This window comes from Buteo buteo, chromosome 21, assembly GCF_964188355.1.
Source record: "Buteo buteo chromosome 21, bButBut1.hap1.1, whole genome shotgun sequence".
Lineage (NCBI taxonomy): Eukaryota > Metazoa > Chordata > Aves > Accipitriformes > Accipitridae > Buteo > Buteo buteo.
Genome location: NC_134191.1, coordinates 13,676,488 through 13,691,752, shown reverse-complemented (window position 1 = coordinate 13,691,752; position 15,265 = coordinate 13,676,488). Strand labels below are relative to the sequence as shown.

Below are 15,265 nucleotides of genomic sequence, written 5' to 3'. Positions count from 1 at the left end.
CCCGTGGCAGCTGCCGTGCCACATCATCCTTCGGCACAGCCGGGGAGTCCCGGGCACCTTTGTAGGGTGAAAGGTGGTCTGGTAGCAGGAGTGCCTGGGGAGGTGCATCCCCCCGCTCACACCCGCCCTGGCCTCCCCTCCCGTGGCTCATCCCAGATCGCTGCCAGCCACAGTGATTGATTAACCGGGAAGTTAATAACAGCTAAGTGTTTAATGGATGTTTAGCACCGTGTCAGCTAGAAACAGGGAGAAGCCAGCGTGATGGGACCTGCTGGCTGTCCATGGGCTCTTGTCTGGATTCCAGGGGATGGACAGATTGGTAAGCAACCCCCTGCTTGATTCCTGCTGGTTTTGGGGGATTCAGGGCTGGAAAGTGGCCGCTGCTTTGCTCAACTGCTGTGGCCTGGATCCTGCCACCTCCCTGGCTGTGGCTGTGCCCATGGGTGGAGAGGGCACCTCCCTGCCCACTCTATGGCAAGAGCAGCTGCGAGGAGGCCTTTTGAAAATGTCCTTCAAAATAAGGGGTGCTTTGGAAGTTAGGGAGGGATCTGATGGATCTCGGCTATCCCAGGAGGCTGAGCCCTGAGCCCCTGCAGCCGCAGCTCCTCCTGCCCGCACACAGCCAAGCCATGACTTAGCTCCGGCATCCTACAGGGACCAGTAATGGCATCCAAGCTGCGGACCCGCTGCCCGTCTCTGTAGGGCAGGTGAGAGGCTGCTGTCAGACCCGCAGATGCCGAGGACACGTTTTTCATTGATATCTGTGTTCCCTTGGTGATCCCACGCCGTGAACGCCAGCTGGGGCGATGACTCCTGCTCCTGCCTGCCGCTTCCCTCCGCGCAGTCCTGTGCTCCCGGCTGCTCCCCACTGTCCGCTCCAGCTCCGTGCCGCAGCAAATTCAGCATCCTCAGCACGGTGTCCTTTCCCAGAGGGACACGTCTCTTGTGCAATTGCCCTGTTGCTGTCTCGGGACTGGCGCATGAAGAGTTAATGCTCTCCCTCCCTCTCCCCCCTATTCTTCTTCCTCCAACCCACCTCCCAGAAGAACTAATTTTCAAAAGCAGCCGGGGCAGAGAGATGCAAATAAGTGTTTTGGACAGCTGCAGGCTGGATGCCTTCCCAAGATGCCAGAGCCCCAAATGAGACATGTCAGAGTACAAATTGAAAATGCCAATTTCACTTACGCTGCCACGTGGCTCGTCACAGCTAAATTCTGCTCTGGCGCCGCCACCGCCCTCCCCAGCACGTGCTCCCTCCTGCTGCCAGGGGATGGTCTCTGCTCGCTGCTGTGGGTCTGGCCGGCTCCTCATCGTGGTCCTGTTGGGGATTTCCCCGAGTGGCTCTAGGATAGGGGAAGGTGAACAAATCTGGACTCCCAGCCTGGTTCTGGCTCCATCTTCCCAGGCCTGATGACGGGAATGTTGCCGAGAGGCTCTGGTTGTAGACGGTGCGTGGTGGAGATGTGGCTGAAGGTCCTCTGAGCAAACATCGAGAGAGGTGCCGTGTCTGAGAGTCTGCGTGGTGGGGGGAGATGGGGCTCCTCCTGTAGAGGGGACATGGTGGTGGAGCTGTTGGGTGCTCAAGAAAGGGTTGAGTTTGCAGTTTGGGTGGGGTAGCTGCTGGACGTAGGACCACTAAGCCAAAAGCTGTGGAGGTGTAACCGAGAACCAGGCTTGGCCTCTCGCTTGCACCTCGTAGGGTTGAGGGAGGGGTGCGTTGCCACAGCCGTGTCTCACATCGGGTGTTTTGGTGCCATGTCTGATGCTGGACTGTGGCTGGTGATGCTGTCTGGTTGGGAGAGACTCAGCACGGAAAGGACCAGCTTTGATGGCGAGGTGAGAAGGACCCAAGCATCTCTTGCTTCTCACAGCCACCTGGGCGCACTGGCTTCCTTCGTGGGCCACGTCCCTGCCTCCCGTGGAGGGCGTTGAGCAGAGCAGACCCACCGGAGTTGTCCCTGGCGCCGGCAGGGGACAAGTGTGCTCCGTGGGGCAGCAGCTGGGGCAGTGCTGGCGGAGGTGCTGAGGCCACCTCCTCCAGGTACGGCACCGGGGCTGGGAAAGGTGACGCTTGGGCTGGCTGGAGGTGGTGGCAGGGCCGTGGCCGGGTGAGCCGCTGCCGGCGCATCCGCCGCTCCCTAACAAACTCCGGCAACCCATGAATCATTCATTTAATCTCTCCTGACACGCCTGTCATTTTCTCGGGCAAGGAGCGGGGAATCTCTTGCCGAAGGAGGTCATTAGCTGTCAGGGACGGTTCCGACTGCCTTCCTGCCTCCGTATCGATTAAACCTCTCCGCCTGCACGCAGGGGCTGTGCAGGGAATATTGATGGGGCTGCCGGGACTGGGGCTCGGGTGTCGAGGCAGGGGAGAGGGGTTTGGATGGGGAGGAGGCACTGGCCAGGCTGGAAGGAGCAACGGAGGTGAGTATGTCCGGACAGCCGCGGGTGCTGGGGCCTGAGTTTGGGGTCCCCTAGAGCTGGGGGGCAGGATCCCCCAGTGTCACCTCCCTACATGGGAGCTCAGGGGATCAGGGTGGTGGTGCCAGTCCTGGAGTGGGGTACAGCCGACGGCCGAGCACGGTGTGGGGCTGCTGGGGGTGCGGCGCGGAGGCGGTGTGCGGAAGGGAGGGTTGCTCTCCCGAGATCTTTCCAAGGGCTGGCGTGGCAGCAGGCTGGTGCCTGGCTCTGTCCCACCCACGGCCGTGTGGCTGCAGCTTTATGTCATTGTGTTATGGGCGATGGGGCTGGAGGGGACCGCGGGGGACATCCTCCCACCAGGTGTTGGGGCCGCCTCTACCGAATCTGCTTCTGCCATGTGCCCAGCCTGTCCTCCCCGAGCTTCGCTAATGATGAGTGTGATCCCAAACATCCAACTGAGCGTCCCTGGAGTGGGGAGGACATGGGGGTGGGCTCGGGTGCCTGGCGGGGAGAAGTATGTGTGTGCTGCAGAGACACCATCTGTTTCCTCCTCTCCCAGCAGCAGCAGCTTCAGACCTTTGGGTTAATGGGTTTTGGGTCTATTTAGAAAAACTCTGTTTTGCTAATTTATCTTTTTTTGCCAGTCCAGCCTACTGGTTTGCCTGTGCTTTGACCAGTGGCTGTTAGACCTGTCTGTTCCTAGCCAGCGAGTCTGAACCAGGCTCCTATCCCTCTCTTCTGGGTTGATGGGAGACATCCACGTAACTGGGTCGTACGCCTCTCCGTGCCCCTCACTGGGACGTTTCGCCTCACTAATTAACGGGCTCTGCCTCCTTCTGTCCCCTCCTGCAGTATTTCTATGAAGGGAATGACATCAGTGACCTGCCAGTCAACTTGTCTGTGGTCTGGAACGGGAACTTCGTCATCGACAACCCCCAGAACATCCAGGGTGAGTGAGGGATGGGATGGGGGTAGGAAAGCAGCCTGGTGCCCCCCACAGCCTCCAGCCCACCCCTCTCCCCGGCCCTGACCATGGTTTGCACCAGTGCCTTGGGGGAGGGAGCAATGCTCTGGCTGCATCAATCAGACGGGTTTCTAAACGAGAGGCTTTTCTCCAGGAAGCTTTGGGAGAAAGCCCAAAGCTCTGCCTCGCTCTTGAGTCCAGGGCGCTGGTGCCTCTTGTCCATGGGGGTTTGTCCCCCCGGGAGCTGCTGGCATGCACACAGTGGGAGGGGGCGAGAGCGGGTGCCCTTCTCCCCAAAACCCTGTGCCCACGGGCTGGGGGAGCCGTGCTGACCCCTGCGCTCGTCCTGCCGTTGCAGCCCACCTGTACAAGTGCTCAGCCCTGCGGGAGAGCTGCGGTCTGTGCCTCAAAGCCGACCCGCGCTTCGAGTGCGGCTGGTGCGTGTCGGAAAGGCGCTGCTCGCTGCGGCAGCACTGCCTGGCCTACGAGAGCAGCTGGATGCATGCCAGCAGCGGCAACAGCCGCTGCACCGACCCCAAGATCACCAAGGTACACGGGGACGGATGGGTGGTGATGTCCGATGCCAGGGGACTGGGATGGGAGATAGAAGATGGGGATGGGGTCGGAGATGGGGATGGGGGTCTCTGGTGGCACTTCACAGCAGCCAGATCTGCTCTGTGTTTAGGACCGAGCATCTCCTGTTGCCACTTTCATTTCCAAGGCTGAAATCCTCTGTCCACCACCCCTGTGCACTGGGCTTTCTGGCCCGTCTCCAAGATTCCTACCACTCCTGCACATGGCTGGAGGATCCTGGGAAAGCTGTGGCTCTAGGTTGCTCCTCCTCGTGTTGCCATGCTTGCCAGGGCCAGTAGTTCATCATCATCCTCCTTCCCTGACAGCTTTTATGACCTTTACTTAATAAGATTGTGTATATTGATGTTCACATGCCTGTCAGGCTGGGCTCCAAGTGCACGAGTTGGGACTGGTGGGTATTTCTGCTGGATACCTTCTGTTTAGCTGCAGCTGGCCGGGCCTTGCCAGTGTTAATTACTGGAGTCTTAGCACAGGATCTGATCTGTTTGGGTTTCAGTGTCTTATCTGATGGAAGCTGGAAATGAGAGTCATGCCTTTTCCCCGTGCCGCGTGCCTCTTGCAGGGTACCACTACTGCAGCGTGCTGGGCGGCAGCCATGCGGGGAGAGGGGCTGCCCCCTCACTGGGCACGTCCCTGCCTGCAAAGAGCCCTGCCTGTGAGAAGTACTGCGTGGAAAGAGTTGCCCGGGGCTGGCAGAGTGCTGGCAGGAGACGGGATCCGTTCCTGGGGGAGTGGGGTCGAGCGCCAGAGCCTGTATCCCCACAAGGAGGTGGGCTGTTGTGTGGGGGGGGCTGCAGGGCTCCCCATCCCTGATGGCTTCCCACCGTGCTCAGGCTGAACTTCCAAAGCTGGACCGCTAGGGATGGTGGGACTGGAGATTGAAGTGGTTGGGTCATGCCCGGGGTGGCCTCGCTGTAGGCTGTGCCCTGTCCTCTTGTGCTTGCATGGCTAGGGCTGCAGGCATCCGTGCACACACCGCTCACAGCAGCTTCCCAGCAGCTGGTGGTCTCCAGCCTCGGTAGCAGCTCTTCTGCCCTGAATCACGATGAAATTTTGCAGTAATTGCAGGGGCAGCAGAAACAGATCCGTTAGCAGGTGGGCTTGACCTTGGCGCTGCTCTGTGTTAGCGCCCTGGGAGCTGGTGGTCGGTGTGGGTATGTGTAGATATCGGTGTGATGCTCCTCCGGCAGCCTGCCTGCTGCTTCCCACAACCCCTGTCCCACACCCCGGGCTGTGGGCAGGCTTGGAAATGGTCCAGAGAGCAGCCAGGTGTGGAGAGGGCAGCATGGGGTGGTGCGGGAAAAGAGTCTCCTACAGCGATTTCAGGAGAACCTGGAGCCTCCTTCCTGCCCAGCCTACTGGGGTACAGGTGTCTTCATGGGTGGTGAGACTGGGCTGGGAGGTGACCATGATTCTTCACCTTTGGAGCGAAGAATCACTTACCTGTTGCTCGGTGTTGGGGACGAGGCCCCTCCAAACCTCTGTGGGGTCCTGCCCAGCGCTGGCTGTGACCCTCAGAGCAACATCCCTTCCCCTGGGAATGGGGAACCGTGAGCCCAGTGCTTGTGCCCACCAGAGCCCTTTGCTTGTTGATGTAAAAGGACCCTGTGTAACAAATTAGCAGAAAAGTGGCTGTGTTTGTCAGGGCCAGGGGTTTGGAGGTGGAGGGGGGAAAGGGGAGGCTCGAGCAGTCCCTGCTCTTCTCGTCAGCTCCCTCCTCCCGTGCACCTTGTTTAGCCATGACCTCCCCGCGCTGGGTGGCCAACAATGTCATTTCATTCCCGGACTCATTTCTCCCCGAACGCGTGGCCCTTGTCAACTTTGCTGCAGAGGAGGAGGAATCGAACATGCTGGAGCAGCTTTTAACACTCATTCAGAAACACCAAACAAACAGCTGCTTCTTGCCAGCTGCCCCAGCGGAACTCAATTTAGGGGGAAGACCCAACCTGATGCCGGCTGCAGCTGCCATAACAAGCTCCGATCCCAGACTTGGGCAGGGGTTGAGCTGGGTTTAGGCAAACAGCAGTTCCCCACAGCCCTGGAGGGTTTTGTTGCCGTGTAAATTGTGAGTCGTGGCTGCCTCGGTGGGAGTTGGGGTCCCAGGCACCGGTCCCGGCTCTGATGCTGTCCTGGGACAAATCCCGCGGGCTGCCTGTGTGCAGGGTGGACCGACTGCCCCCATTCGAGTGTGCTGAAGGTGATCAGCCCGGTGTGAATCCAGAGGACAGCCGTTAACCCCAGAGGCGATGGCTGCGGCAGGGCTGTGCAGAAACAGCCCCTGGCTCCGTGTGGTCCATAGGGGCTGGGGATATGGCCAACGTCCGCTGCTGCACGTTTCCCACCCTCCGCTCGCCCGCCTTTCCTCGCTGCGGGGGTGATGTGCAGGAGCGAGCCCTGCACCAGGAGGAGGAAAAGGAGGAGGAGGAGACTCCAGCTGGCTCAGGCCCCAGGGTTGCAGCCGCCGAGATTTGCCAGGAATGCAAAGAGCTCGCACGTGCTTGGTCGCAGCGTGAGCATGGCTGTAGCCTGAGCCTGTCCAGGCGCTGGGCTTAGCGTTGGCAGAGATGCCTCCCGGTGCTAGAGGGGGATCTCTGCCGGTGCCGCAGGAGCGTGAGCAGGGGAGGGAAGCACCTGCAACAAAATGGTCCCTTTTCCTGGGTCAGGATGCACCATCCTCCTGGACTGACCCAGCCTACATCACTCTTTCCCTCACGGGCCGCCTGCAGCTGCCTTTTCCCCTGCTCTGTCTCGGTATCACCGGGGTCCCAACCCGGTCCCAGCCAGGGCGCGCAGCCCTGCCATTCATCCCAGTTAGTGCTGCAGGTGGGTGCTGGGCCCTGGGGCCGGCGAGCGCTGATGTAAAACCGCCTGTAATTGCCTGGTTGGAGGCAGCGGTGGGCCCGCACCTCCGTTCATCCCTCATCCCACCGCCGTCTGTCAGGCCACACCTGCTCACTTTATTGGGCATCATCCTGGTAAATGAGGCACAGCACCGGGGTGAGGTCCCTTCCCTTCCTAGCCGGCCTCGGCACAGGGTTTGCCGGCAGAGAGAAATAGTTTTCCCCCGTGCCTGTCGTGCAGGGACCTGTTAGAGATGCTTTGTCCTTTGAGGAGATCTTGGACATGGGCACCTCATCCCTCGGTATGTGGGACCTGGCCAAAAGCCAGGCAGATCCACGTGCTTCCTCATCGGCTCAGCTGGAGCTGTGGCTGACGCTGCCCTGTCTCCTCCCCACTCGTGTCCTTGTCACCTGCGAGGTAGCTCTGTCTGTAGCAGGGTGTCCAAATCCCAACCCTCTGCTTGGACGCATCTGGCATCTCCTGGCTTGTTCCTGGGGAGATTTGTGGCTGCGGCTGTCATTTGGGAGGTCTTCCCCACTCTGTGGGCTCCTTACAGATGCGCTGGCGTTTATCATCACCCGTCTGCTCCTCGCTGCTCTTAGGGGAGTAACACACACCCTGCGGCTGCCTGGGCTGCAGCCTGCCTGAGCGAGGTGTCCCTGCGGCTCTTCTCCCTTGGCTGACGGGCCGTGCTCTCTCCTAGCTGTCCCCTGAGACCGGCCCCAGGCAAGGGGGGACCCGTCTGACCATCACCGGTGAGAACCTGGGCCTGAAGTTTGAAGATGTTCGCTGGGGCGTTCGAGTCGGCAAAGTGATGTGCATCCCCATCGAGAGCGAGTACATCAGCGCTGAGCAGTAAGTGCCTGGTGAGGGGTGGGCACGCTCCAGATCGCCTTGGTAGGTTGGGGACGGGGGTGCTGGTGTTCAAATGCTGCCCGTGGCTGCAGAAGAGATGGAGGTGGCTGGGCTGAACTGGGAGAGAAGTACCTGATGGTTGTGGTTGCTCTGGGAGGAGCCCAAAGGCTTTGGGGGAGCTCCCCCAGGGCTGGCAGTGCCAACAGCCACCACCTTGGTTTCTCATGAACCTGCTGGCACCTGGGACCTTTACTTGGTGTCAGATCTGTCCCTTCCTGAACCCTGTTCCCACCATGGCACAGGGAGCATCTCGGTGCCGGGACACTGAGAGCTCCTTCCTCGCATTCCTTAGGATCGTGTGTGAAATCGGAGATGCCAGCCCGAGCAAGGTCCACGAGGCGCGGGTAGAAGTGTGCATCCGTGACTGCTCACCCAGCTACCGGGCCACATCCCCCAAGAGCTTCACCTTCGTGGTAAGTCCCGTGCTGGGGGACAAGTCTGGCACCACGGGAGGGAGGTGATGCCGGGCAGTTTTGGGTGGTTTTCCAGGCGAGTCGGAAAATCGGCCATCATTTCCCCGGGGGGCAGGTGGGGATGCTCTGGGCAGGCATTGGGTCACGCTGGTTGAATTTCTCCAAGACGGCCACTGCTCTGCCTCCCCGCGGTCCTGCTGGCACTGCCAGCCCTTAGCACCATGCCCTGCCACTGTCCTGCATGTCCCTCCTCTCTGTGGCCCTGTCACCTGCTGGGGGCTACATGGGGACATGGGTTTTGGTCCCCAGCCTGTCTGACACCAGGGATACTCTTTTCCTTTGGCAGACTCCCACTTTCTCCCGCGTGGTCCCAGCCCGGGGTCCTCTCTCTGGCGGCACCTGGATCGCCATCGAAGGCAGCCACCTCAATGCTGGCAGCAACGTCTCTGTGACCATTGGAGGACGGCCTTGTGCTTTTTCGTGGTGAGGGGCACAGAGGGTGGTGGAGGATGGGCACCGGGCACCTCCGGAGGCAACGGGACCCCCTGGTAGAGCAGCAGCCAGGAGGGACCCCGGGAGCCAAACCCCATGGGCGGCCGGAGGCATCTCCCCCCAAAACCTCTGTGTGTCAGAGGCTGCAGGAAGAGCAGATTTTTCTCTAAAAGCACAAAGCCCTGAGGCATGAAGTGGATAATTTTTAGATTAGGGATGATAATGGAGCGGCTCTTTAAATATTTTCCTGCGGTAATTACTGGTTATCAGCCCTAATCGCTGCTGTTTGCAGCAGCCGCACGATGGGAACGCTCAGGAGCTGCTCAGCCTTTCCCGGCTGCCTTTTGTTTCAGTTCTTGGTTTTCTTTTCTTTTTTTTTTTTCCTCCTCTCTCTCTTCACCCCCGCCCCGGCAGTTTCAGAAGGGGAGAGAGGCAGGGGACTCATGGGCAGCATCGGCCGCCTCCGGCCGCCCTCGCCTCCCCCCTGCCCGGGCACTGACGGGTTGCGCGTTTCTGCCCCAGGAGAAGCGCCCGCGAGATTCGGTGCAGGACCCCCCCCGGTCACACCCCCGGCGGCTCTCCCATCCTCATCAACATCAACCGGGCAGAGCTGAGCAACCCGGAGGTGAAGTACAACTACACGGAGGACCCCACCATCCAGAAGATCGATCCCGAGTGGAGCATCAACAGGTGAATTGTTGGAGCTTCTGGGACGTGTGGGGGGCTGTTTTCCGCATGGGTCCCCCCGCTCCCCGATGGGTACATCTCAGTACTGCTGCGATAGCCGCCGGGCTGTGCTCCAGAGATGTGGCGAGAGGAGTGTGAGCAATGGCTTGGCACCGAGGCCCTGCTAACTCCTGGCCTGCAGTGCTTAGCCTGGCAGGGGGCAAGAGCAGAGAGTGCTTTGGATCTGCGTAATTTCAGCTTGACATTTGGCGGCGGCAAATAAAATTAAAATATTTCCCATCGGGGGATTTTTTGAAATGTTTACATATTTTTCTAAAAGGTTTGAATTGGCTGGAGAGGAGGCAAAGGAATCCATTAAGAGCTAGTGCCAAGGGAAACCTTCCCCAGGGTGTTGATGAGGAGCGAGCTCCCCAGGGGTATGGCCAAGCTTTCCAGGACCGCAGGGTTTTTAACACCAAGCCGTGGAGAAAACCCAGCAGGGCTCAGCCTGCCCTGCCACCCGCTGCCTGCGTGGTGGAGAAGGGGTTGGCAGAAAGGACCTCCTCCTTGGGATGCTTTTCCGTTGCGGACACCTGGTCTCCTTTCGCTTGGGAGCTGCCTTCAGACCCCAAACCCAGACACAGGGTGGGATGTTAGTGATAATTAGCAGGTTTTATATCTCTAGTTGGCCCCTGGGTCAGCTGAGATGATTTGGCAGTGGTACATGCCGGATCCTGCCAGCCATGGTGACGTTTGGGTGGGATACGAGGTCCTGGGGGCATTGTGGCTCACGTAGATTGGGGCAGATGGGCATCTGGCTGGTGAGGATGGGCGCTGGCCTCCCAGAAGTGGGGACCCAGTGCCAAGCTGCCTTTCTTAATCCTTTGTCTCCATAGCGGTGGGACGCTGCTGACCGTGACCGGCACCAACCTGGCCACCATCAAAGAGCCAAGGATCCGGGCCAAGTACTGCAGCTCTGAAAGAGAGAACGTAAGTGGTGCTGGTTGGGGCTGGGGGCAGAGCACAAGGAGGAGGGATGCCATCCCTCTGCAACGCAGGGCAGAAAGCGCATCCCTTGCTCATTAGGTGTGATGACGTGGGAGGACTGAGGTCCAGGGGCTGCCACCCAAACAGAGGCACCGATCTCCCTGCAAAGCCTCTGGCCAGATGCTGCCAGGAGAGGACTGAGATCTGAGTGTGTACAAAACCAATGGGAGGTTTGTGGGATGTCTGCAGGATAGTGACAGGAAGAGCCCATCCCCAGCGATCCCCCACCTGCCACCCCTCGCGCATCCATTGAAGACAGGAGTCTCTCTGCCCCAGGGTGGGATGTGGCACCTGTGGATGTAACAGCACAGGACAGGAGATCCCAAGCCTAAACCTTCTGTCCAGAGCCACTGCTTGCAGGAGATCCTTGCGGGGTCTGATCCTGACCTCCCTGTTGGGAGCTGGGTCTGACCTCGGTCCGTGCCTCCTGCAGAACTGCACTGTCTACAATGACACCACCATGGTCTGCTACGCGCCCTCCATCGACAACCCCGTGCGGAGCCCTCCGGAGGTCGGTGACCGCCCAGATGAGATCGGCTTCATCATGGATAACGTCCAGGCCCTGCTAATCATCAACACCACCAACTTCGTCTACTACCCGGACCCTGTCTTCGAGCCGCTTAGCCCCACGGGGATGCTGGAGCTGAAGCCCAGCTCTCCCCTCATCCTCAAGGTAAGGCAGCGTGCCCCTGGGGGCAGAGGGATAGGGACATGTCCCTCTGTGGAGGTGGCTTTTTGTCTCTCCTGGGGCTAAGTCCTGCACTGCGAGAGCACTAATTGCTTTATGTTGGTTTTTTTTAAGCATTCCCCATTGCACGAGCACTGACAATCTCATTCCATGTTCCCTCAAAGGGCAGGAACCTGCTCCCGCCAGCTGCTGGTAACTCCCGCCTGAACTACACGGTGCTGATCGGAGACACTCCCTGCACCCTGACCGTCTCGGAGACCCAGCTCCTCTGCGAGTCCCCCAACCTCACCGGCCAGCACAAAGTCACGGTAAATGCTGACACTGGTACCTTTGCTTCTCATGACCCATGTGTCACAGAGGTTCATTCTTTAACCTGGCACTGGCCCTGCTGTGCGCTCATCCTCAGCTGAGGACCGGATAGCCAGTGCACGTGCAGGAGCATCCCCAGGAGCTATCTTCCTGCTCCCTGGGCATTGCTCTCCCTAATTTGCTAGGACCAAATGCTTTGTCCCCTCCCCGGCACGCTCAGCCAGGCGTTCCTGTGCCCTGGGTGGCCCTGGCTGGCCCTGCCAGCAACCTCCCTTCCCTGCTGGGTGCCAAGGCACAGCCAGTGCCAAGGCGGGGGGCAGTTCCCACCCCTTCCCTCCGGTGCTGGCTCACGCCGTAAGGAAGGCTCCTTTGTTTGTGGGGTTGTAGCGGAGCGGTGCTCGTGCTTCAGGTCCCCGCCAGGTTGAAAGGGACCCAGCACGGCCCCCCCAGGCTCCCCACCCGTGGGGGAACTTGCTTCACATCCCATCTGTTACTGTAATGTTGTCTGAATGAGACATCAAACTCTGCCTGCTCTGCGCGCGTGTTGGCAGCGTGTGTCCTGCATCCCATTAAAGCGCACCGTACTGTTCCGGACCAGCTCCTGCCATCCCTGTGTTTTTCTGCATCCTTCCTCCCCCGGGCTGGGAGTCATCCCCCAGTTCCCAGCACGGTGGGCATGGTGGGGAGCGCTGCCCTGGGCACATGCTCCCTGACACCAGGTCCATTTTTTCTCCCACCGTGGTGCAGATCAAGGCTGGAGGGTTTGAGTTCTCCCCAGGGACGCTGCAGATCTACTCGGACAGCCTGCTCACCCTGCCTGCCATCATCGGGATCGGCGGCGGGGGTGGTCTGCTCCTCCTCATCATCATCATTGTCCTCATCGCCTACAAGCGCAAGTCCCGGGATGCTGACCGGACCCTGAAACGCCTCCAGCTGCAAATGGACAACCTGGAGTCCAGGGTCGCCCTGGAATGCAAAGAGGGTGAGGGATCCCTGTGCTGTGACCGTGGGGGTCTTGGAGGGTCTTGTACTGTCCCGAGGCTCAGCATGCTCCCACCCTTTCCCCGCTGCCTTCCAGAGAGGGAATAGGAGTGGGCAAAGCTGCTTTGTCAGAGAAAGCAAACTCATTTTGGGTGGGATTTGGGGATTTTTCCAGTTAAGAAATACCCCTCCGTTTCTCCAAACGGGAGAAAAGAGAGCAAGGAGGGTAGCGAGGGCTGCCTGTGAGCACGCAGTCAGTCGGTCTCTCATTATGTGACGGACGGATGCTGTGAAATTGGACAGAATTCCTTGTATGATCCTGCTGATAAAACCTAATTGCCCATTATCCCCCTGAGCTGGCTCCCGAGGCCCCGACCCTGCCAGCCACAGCCACAACCAGCCTGGGTGCTGCAGATGGAGTAGGCACCGAAAACAAGATAATAAAAAGGGGAAAGAAAGAAAAACCCTTTGCTCCCCCAAATCCCCATCACTACACATGCCTGTGGATGGCATTGGTGACAGGGAGAGGGGAGGGAGCTGGTGGAGGGGATGGTGTCTTGTCTTCCACAGCTGGCAGATAAAAGGATCTGCTTTTAATTAAAAGGCACAATCTCTTCCTTGCCTTTTCTCTTTTCTAGTCCCACTAGTTACAGATAAGATAGCACGCCTTTCAAGCTGACGGTTTGTTTTTTCTCATCAGGCTGACGAGCCTGCAGTCCTCTGCCTGGCTTTCAGCTCCCTTTAAAGTGCCGTTAATTTGATTTTTCTGAGGGTTTTCTCCCCCCCGCAACCCCTTTCCCTGGTGCATCTCCAGGACTCCTCTCCCGTCAGCTTTTCCCTGTAGGTGCAATTAAAGGTTCAGGACCCCCCCCCTCCCTCCCCAGCATCACGTTCCCCTGGGAGTCGCCGCTGCCTCTGCTCGGATTGGGAGGTGCTGGGGTGGGTGTGTTCAAGCTCTTCTTTCGAGTAGTATTTAGGTCAAAAAGAAATGAGGACATTCTTGTGGTTTAGGCTAACGTTTTCCCCCAGAAGCTCTGGCTTTGTTCAAGCCTTGCTGTTCCCTGCTGCCCGCAGCATCCCTGGGAGGCTGCGAGTGCTAAGCAGGGGGGATTTGAGCCCCCCTGTACCCAGCTGTCCTGTTCCCAAATCTGCCACTTGAATTATTCTGGGGAAGTCTTCCCCACCCTCCGCAGCTCAGTTTCTCCATCTGTGAGATGGGGACAGCGATCACAGCCTGCTGCGGGGAGGGATGCGGAGCGGATTTATGCCTGGGGGTCCCACCCATGGGGTGCTGGGGGGGTGTGGTGGAGGCTGGGTGCCGATGCTGCATGCTGGGACTCCGGAATGTGTTGCTTAATTCTGCTTTTCCCACCCCAGCCTTCGCTGAGCTGCAGACTGACATTAACGAGCTGACCAACGACCTGGACGGGGCTGGCATCCCCTTTTTGGATTACCGTACCTACGCCATGCGGGTTCTCTTCCCAGGGATAGAAGACCACCCCGTGCTGAAGGAGATGGAGGTGTGGTTCTGTCTGTCTTTTAGTGTTTCACGATGGGGATGTGCCTCTGCATAATTCCCCGCGCGAGTCCCTGTGCCCCAAGCGTAGGGCTGGAGAGATGCTTTGGTCAGAGGCTGGCCCGGCCCGGTGCGGCAAAGAGCATCTCTCCGCGACAGCCGACGCAAATGTGGAACGGCTGCCGAATGGTTACTGCGCTCTCTGACATTAATATCAATATTTATATTAATATCATTGCTGCTGTCATTTTCTACAGCACTTGCTTTATTCAATTGGGTTTGTTTGATGCCTGACCGGCCGCTCGTTTCTAGCAGGCTTGTCCAACATCGCCTGCTTGCTTGGCTCCGTTTCCCCATGCAGAACCCATCCTTGGCATCCTTTCCCTGCTCCCCAAACCAACTCCCTCTGCTCTCCCGGCCTCCCCAAGTCTGTTTAATTTAGTGCATGCAATCGCACAGCAATTGGCTTCTCGTTTGCTGGGCTGCCGAGGCCACTCTTGATTAGAGAAAGGAGGGGAGCTGACCTTAGCTTCCCCTCGCTGCTGACCCGGCACTGTAATTAATGTCGACGTGGGCTTCAGAATGTATTTAGGCGAAGTAATTGGCCCTGGTGCAAGATGCACGGTCACTAATTACAACACAACAAGCTCTTACCAACTACAAGTGCACGTGCTGGTGTTGTACGCCAGCATGGCTACAGCACGGGGCCCTGGCCCTCTGCCTGCTCTCTTTCCCTGGTCCCTAATCCCAGCTCTGGAGGGCGGCGGGGACCCAGTTTCCATGGATTTCCCCTTGCAGCTCAGGTTTCCGGATGCTCGAGCCGCAGCAGGCGTGAGCGTAGCCCTCCCTGGGGCACAGCCCTTCCTGTCTGTGCAAACGCCTGGCTCTCCTCTCACCTCTGCTCTCGCTTTTAAGGATTTTCCCTGAAGAGAGTGGGGTGGAAAGGGTATCAAAAAGGGTATCGGAGGAGGAATTTTGCTTTGGCCATGTCAGGCTGGGTGGGAGTTCGTCTGCTTCCAGCTCCTAATTCAAAACATCCCACTGCAGAGAGCACACCAGCTCAGCCTGGCCTGGGAAATAAGGGGTTAAAGTTGCAAAGGAGCAAAAAAAAAAAAAAAAATCCCCCAAAGAGATTAAATAAAGCAACTACAGTTGTGTAAGCGTCATATAATTTAATCAGGTTTGCTTTTATTTGTCTTTTTACTCAGAGTGTAACATTAGCTATTGCAAGTGACGGGAGGAAATGGCACTTGCTCACGCACACGCTAATCCGCAGTGAGCATCAGGCAGTCGGTACCAGCTCCCTTTCTCTTTAGGTTTTGGGGGGGGAGGTTTTTTGCTTTGTGCGAATTTAAGCCTGATTAAATATTTAATTCAGTATTGTTCATTTATTTCTGCTAATGATCAGCAAGTTAAAC

General features: G+C 58.5%; 1 protein-coding gene across 6 annotated transcripts in view; it reads left to right on the top strand.

Annotated features, from left to right (window-relative positions):
* PLXNA1 (plexin A1) overlaps positions 1-15,265 on the top strand; it is a 121,137-nt gene that overhangs the window by 80,486 nt on the left and 25,386 nt on the right. For all 6 annotated transcript variants that reach the window (XM_075053145.1, XM_075053143.1, XM_075053144.1 and 3 more), the window contains exons 11-21: positions 3,274-3,370; positions 3,744-3,934; positions 7,524-7,675; positions 8,028-8,148; positions 8,495-8,631; positions 9,163-9,330; positions 10,203-10,296; positions 10,787-11,026; positions 11,206-11,349; positions 12,098-12,332; positions 13,709-13,851. In XM_075053145.1, the coding sequence (XP_074909246.1) occupies positions 3,274-3,370; positions 3,744-3,934; positions 7,524-7,675; positions 8,028-8,148; positions 8,495-8,631; positions 9,163-9,330; positions 10,203-10,296; positions 10,787-11,026; positions 11,206-11,349; positions 12,098-12,332; positions 13,709-13,851 (1,722 nt within the window). The remainder of the gene's footprint in view (positions 1-3,273; positions 3,371-3,743; positions 3,935-7,523; positions 7,676-8,027; positions 8,149-8,494; positions 8,632-9,162; positions 9,331-10,202; positions 10,297-10,786; positions 11,027-11,205; positions 11,350-12,097; positions 12,333-13,708; positions 13,852-15,265) is intronic.